The 6,194-nt window shown below is 53.2% G+C and overlaps 1 protein-coding gene across 1 annotated transcript; it reads left to right on the top strand.

The window, feature by feature from the left end:
* The first annotated feature begins 109 nt into the window (after positions 1-109).
* LOC127466568 (cyclin-dependent kinase 4 inhibitor B-like) lies at positions 110-3,839 on the top strand. The gene is given in 3 exon segments (XM_051777462.1): positions 110-413; positions 1,893-1,933; positions 1,935-3,839. Coding segments are annotated over 3 exon segments (474 nt in total). The 5' UTR covers positions 110-272; the 3' UTR covers positions 2,227-3,839.
* The last annotated feature ends 2,355 nt before the right edge of the window (positions 3,840-6,194 follow it).

The raw sequence follows: 6,194 nt of genomic DNA, 5'->3' as shown, positions 1-6,194 counted from the left end.
GGGCCCGGCACTCCCTGCCGTCGGAGAGCAGGGCAGGTCGCTCCGCTCCGCCCCGTCGGGGCGAGGCCGAGGGTGAGTGTGACATCGGCCGGGCGGCACCAGCCGCGAGGAGAAAACAAGCCGTAGAGTCGCAGGTGGAGGAACCTCAGGGCCGGGGCGCGCTGCCCGAGGCTGCCGGGGGCGCCGGGCGCTCCCATGGGCAAGGCACTCCCGGCGGGCCGGGATCGCCGCCAGCCCCGGGCAGTGCTGGGCCGGGCGCGGCGGGCCGGGACATGGCGCGGCGGGCGGGAGGCTCCGTGGCCGATGAACTGGCCAACGCCGCCGCCCGCGGGGACCTACAGCGGCTCAGGGCGCTGCTGGACGGCGCGGAGGACACCAACGCCGTCAACTCCTACGGCAGGACCCCCATCCAGGTAGGGAGGTGGGGTGCGGGCGGCGGGATGGGGGCAGTGCCCTGCCCGAGGGACGGCAAAGGCAGCTCCGGGGCAGCCTCTCGGGGGCACCGCCCCACGACGGCCGCGCTCGGCTGCTGTCGAGGCGACGCTGCGGTTCTTCTCGCCTCTCTGGGAAGGAGAAAGTCTGTGACGGCCGCAACAGAGAGGTTTTAGTCTTAGCAACCCTTGACTTTATTTGAACCAACTGAGATAGGATGACTCAAAACCGAGAACTTTAATGCTCATATAGCAATAAACGTGCAGTAGAATGTAACAACTCCCGTTTGCAGAAATAATCACGTTTTTGTCATAGCTCGTCTTCTGCTTTATATGTCTGTCAGTATTTTTTCCTCCTCTTTCCCATGGAAGAAAAAAAAGTATATTCGTTGACTCTCACGAACAGAAACACCCGGTTGCGATAGCCTTGCCCGGCAGGCGCTGCAGGTAGATAGTGAGCAGTCTCTGTGGGGCTCAGTATGCCTATTTTACAGTCGCGTGAACGTGTATGTAAACGTAGTGCCCGAAGATGTAGTAGATGTTAAATTTATAAAAGCTGAGGTTATTTCCGAGGTAGTTCTAGACAGCTTTTTCTTAAATTTTAAAAATAAAACGAAACTGAAATAATCTGAGAAGCTATATTTAAGTTTTACTGGCAGTGCTTGCGAAACTCTCTCCCACAAAATGTCGGTGCAGCCTTTCACTCGAAACAGGTATCTGTTGCCGTCCTCCACTGTATTTTTTTAATTATTTTTTTTTTCACTTTTGAGCGGCAGGGATTTAGATCCTGTGCTGAACGCACTGCCAGGTGCGCTGGGGGAAACGCAGCTTAGAAAACGACGAGCCCAAAGGGAGGGGCTCCCCGGAACTTTGGTACTGCACTGGACACGGGGGTCAGGCAAAAGGTGGATTTTGAGATTCTCCCGAGGGTGAGAGAAGCGCGGGCGCGGCGCCGCAGATTAAGGAGGGTTCTCTGCATATACGTCTGCCCTTGGCAAGGACCGTCTGGAGAAGTGTCACGGACGGGAGTGGGACGACGGCCGTCCCCGCTACGGTTCCACGGTGGCCGTTGCAAAGCGACCCGGAACTCGCTCTGTTCTTGTGAGGGTGCGCCGAGAGAAGGGCGACCCTCCTCCCCCGCTCCGTCTGCCCCGAGCCTATGGCCCCCCTGCCGCCTCCTGTCGCGGAACAACCCTGGTGTGCACCCGCACACCCTGACTCCGACGGAGGTCCCGCGTGTCTCTGCCCCACCTGTCCCGTGGCATGGATAAGCAGGGTTTCTCCCTGCGATGCAACCCTCCCGACGGGTCTATGCTCTCCACCGTACGTGGGGTCTCTGGAGCCGATCTCTAAACCTCATCCGCGGATTTTCTTCTTTCCACGGAGGATCATCGTTCCTTCAGGGCCGAGCGAGAAAGCCTGGGGGCTGCGAGCAGGCGCTGACACTGTCTCTCCCCGCAGGTGATGATGCTGGGCAGCCCGCGGGTGGTCGAGTTGCTGCTGCCATCGCCCCGACCCGAGCACCGGCTGCCTCCCGGCGCACGACGCGGCCCGCGCCGGCTTTCTGGAGACGCTGGCGGCGCTGCACCGGGCCGGGGCGCGCCTCGACCAGCCCGACGGCCGCGGCCGCCTCCCGCTCGACGTGGCGGCGGGGGGCCCGCACGGAGCGGTGGGACGATACCTGCGCCACCCGACCCCTGCGCCTGACCTCTCCCGGGGCAATTCCCGCCCCAAACTTATACTCGCGCCCGCCTCGGGGGACACCAAGTCGAGCAGCACTCATGCCATGCTCTGAATAACCCCAGAATCGCTGGGATGCACGAAGCACAATACTCTTTGCTCGTGCCTGTGTATTATCTTGCCCTGGACATACTACGGCCCTCCACAGGCCCCTATTTTCGCGCAGGAGGACAAATATTATGAAGAGAAATACCAAATGTGAAGTATGAAATAAGAAAATACTAAATGTGAAAATATTAAATAGTAAATATGAAATAGCCAATATGAAAGAGGAAATATTAAATGGGGAATATTATATGTGAAAATATTAAATAGGAAATATTAAATATTAAGGAAAACCCCCACACAGAGCTGGTACTATAAACTGTTCATGTTTTGACGGCACCACGTCTGGGCTTTCTGTTAACCCTCATCCCCGGGGTTCCGCACTCATACTTGCCAGCCCTCCGTCTGAAGAGGACGGGCGGGGGGCTCCGAGCTCTCCCTGTCCAATTTCGGTTACACGGAACTCAAGGGGCGCTGCCTCTCTCTCTAGCAAAACCGGCCGGGACAGCCGGGAACCGGCGCTTCCTGGTGCCATTGCGGCTTTGGCAAATACCTTCGCAGAACGACGTAGGATGCTGTGCATGTTTGTACATGCATCTTCGGTGCATCCGTTGCTCTTGTTGTGAGAGTTGCAGACATGGGACCTAGAAGGAGAAAATGAACTGAGATTTGTGTCTCTGCAAGCCCTCTACAGTCCCCACTTGAAGTACTCGTTTTAACGACTTGCAAGCGACGTACCCTGAGTTATAGAACCTTGAAAAAAATCATGTTAGTTGCAAAACCAAGGCGACCAGGAACGAAAAATTAGAAATCATACACCCGAACTCAATTCCAGGGCTTACCAAGCTGCTTGCAGGTGAGCAGTTTACATTTAGTAAAGAAAAAAGCAAGCCGTTGTAACAGCTGCGCTGCTGCATTAGAAACGGGAGTAGATAAATTATCTGAGAGTCTATCCGTTTCACTGACTGCCCCAGCACGGGGAAGTTGGGTGTGAGCACCCCACAGAAAATCTACAACGACAGCCCATCCTCTACTGAGGGGAAGCCAAAGGCTGGGGAAACCCTCTGCCACCGTGGTGGGTCCCAAACCATCAGGGGCTCTGTAGGAGAGCACGGGCAGCAGCGAGCAGGGTGGTGAGGCAGGCGATGGGGACCGTGCTCCCAGCCTGTGCTGAATGAGTGGGAGACCTTGCCTCACTCCCGGGACCCCACGCCGGGCTGCACCTGCTTGTCCTATGCCTTAGGGACTGAGAAAAGGAAGCAAGGCAAGGCAGCTGGAGAGCTCAGATGTCATTCCCCAGCGCAAATCCTAGGCACTTTGCAGACCTACCTACAGAGAATTAAAGGGAAAAAAAGTTTATTTTCGTTTTGCATTCCTACTGATTGTCCAACTCTTAGATAGTTCATAAACAATAAAAAATATGTATACACTTTTTTAAAAGCGTGTTGGAGTATGTTATTTGTTGTAATGTAAATTCATACAATGCATGCTTCATAATTACGTTGTATAAGTTGGTATGCTATAAAATATTTAGTTATGCCATTTACATACAAAATACATCTACACAATACCTATATAAAATATATGTGATATGCACATATATTAAGAATTTTATGATCATGTATCAGCCTTATGTATTAGCTTATCAACTATTTTATGTGTAATATGTTTATGTTTAATTACAAAAATATGCATATAAAATATCTACGAAAAAATTACACTATATTTGAAATATATATAATAATATTTATAATACATTATTAAAACTTGTTTATTATAGGAATGCCTAGAACATATATTTTATACATATCTTTAAATAGAAAAAATATAACATTACAGTATGTAATTATAACACCATATTAAATTATTCTGTATTCTATCTTAGAGCATGGCATAGCTGTAAACAAACCAAGCACAACACTGGGGATGCAGCAGTTAGATGCCTGTATTCCATGCTTCTGGGAACCAGAGTGGAGCTGGGACCAGATATAGAGACAGGACAAGGCTAGAACCTGACCATCCTCTTTATAGAACAATAAGGTTCTATTAAACTGCACTTCCAACTCAATGAGACCAGTATTTCTGTTTTAAATGGTCTTTTTCTCCAATAACCAGATTAATTTAAATTTTTTAGTATTTCCATTAGGGCTTATGAAATTGCAGCAGCAACAACTAAATATTATATTATTGTTGTTACTAATGTTGTTCTTTAAGTTGGCAGAAAAATAACAGAATTTGCTAGGCTGGCTGCACCAAACGAGCAGAGTATGCCCTCAAAAGCCAACAGGGTTAAATACCTAATTGCTATAAATCTGCTTCATGCCATAGGTTCGGAAGCTCTGCCCGGGAGAGGCCCACGGTGAGGGATACTCACTCCTTGAAAGGATGGAGATCCCGGCGTGATCTGGCTCGGCTGCGGGAGCTGCCACAGGCACCTTTTCTTCTGGCAACCACGTCGGCACCAGGGCTTTTCCTCTCGGAAAAGAAGAATAGTAGCTGTTGACAGCAAATAGCAGCAGCAATACACATATCCAGAAAGCCCTCAAAGCACTGCGTTTAATGTGGCAGACTAGTGCGTTTTTTATTTTTAATATCGCCGCTGTAATCGAATACGTGTGCGCGCACACTCCCCACCCGCTGCAGCAGGGTTTGCGCCCCGTGCACGACGAGATGCTCCCCGGCCCCTGATCGGCCATGCATTCAGCGTTGGTGGGTATTTGGTTTCTATTGCCAAAAGCGTAGATTCATCCTCTCACCGCCGCTCCGGCACCTGCATCACGCAGCCAGGCAGGCAATTTATTTCTCTCAATTTTGCCTTGCCTGTCGGGGAATAGTAGCCATGGCAGAGAGAAGTGAAGGACGGGGTGGGGGCGGGGAGAGAGAAGAAAGAAAAAAATAAAAGTGTCTCTCGAAGAGATGCTTTCATTTCGAAATGGTTGATTTCACTCACCCACTTCCCAGGCTTGAAATCGGACTCGGTCCAGAAGAAACCATTACCGGCTTTTCTTTATTAGCAGTGTTGTTAGTGTTACTCCATGCCGAGGCAGAAGAAGGAAACTTCTGTTGACATCGGAGTTATTGTTGTTTGTCAGGCCGAGAGGAGGTGTTTGTTGTAGGGGGGGGGGTGTTGCACACGCCTGTGTTCACCATCCCTTCCAGGAACTGCCGCTCTACCTTCCCTCCCGGCGCCTTCCCCGCGGCTCCCCACAGTCCCGGAGCCGTCCCGAGCCTCCGCCCAGCCGCCTCTAGCCATGTCCAGCCGAACCGGGCCCGGCCGCCACTGGGAAGGTCGAAGACCAGCCAACAGGAACGACGCTCTCCCTGCCCGTCACCGTTCTCCACGCCTGGCACTGAGGTACCCTGCACCCGGGAGGGGGGATGTTCAGGGAGATGGGCTCCCAGGGTGGGGGGTGGGACAGGCGGGTAGCGATAAGTCCCAGAGAGCCTCTACCGGGCGGCGGAGCTGGCTCGGCACCGGCTGTCGAGGGGCTCGGCAGCCCTCCGGGGTTTCCTGGGAGCTGGTCTGGGAAGGGAGCGCCGGCAGGTTGATCGGGGCTTCTGGGCGAACCCCCTGCTGCTCCCCCGCCCCGCTCCAGAACTTCACCCGTCAAAAGGAAAGCAAGGCGGTCCGACCCCGCGGAGCATGGCCGGGGAGAAAGTCCAGGGGCTGGCGGGGCAGTCGTTCATTACCCGTTTCGTTGACCGGCGGGGGGAAAGCGAGACTTTATTTTTTTTCCAATTATTTTTTCTTCCCCTCGCTCCGCTACGCAACGGTCCCGCGTCGCGTTCAAATGGCCATGTGACAAGGAAATAGCTGCTCGCCCGGGCCAATACTGGCCCGCGCATTTAAAGCGGCAGGGATCCGCTAGCCGGCCCCGGGGGGCCCGGCTCGGCGCTCCGAGCCGCCGCTGGCCCCCTTCCCGTCGGGCTTTTTCCGAGAAGAGAGGGATCCGAAAGCAATCAAACAGCAAGAAAAAA

The sequence above is a fragment of the Manacus candei genome, unplaced genomic scaffold (genome assembly GCF_025592945.1).
Source record: "Manacus candei isolate 608988 ecotype Guabito, Panama unplaced genomic scaffold, ASM2559294v1 h1tg000010l, whole genome shotgun sequence".
Taxonomy (NCBI): domain Eukaryota; kingdom Metazoa; phylum Chordata; class Aves; order Passeriformes; family Pipridae; genus Manacus; species Manacus candei.
This window is presented reverse-complemented; position numbering and strand designations above follow the sequence as displayed.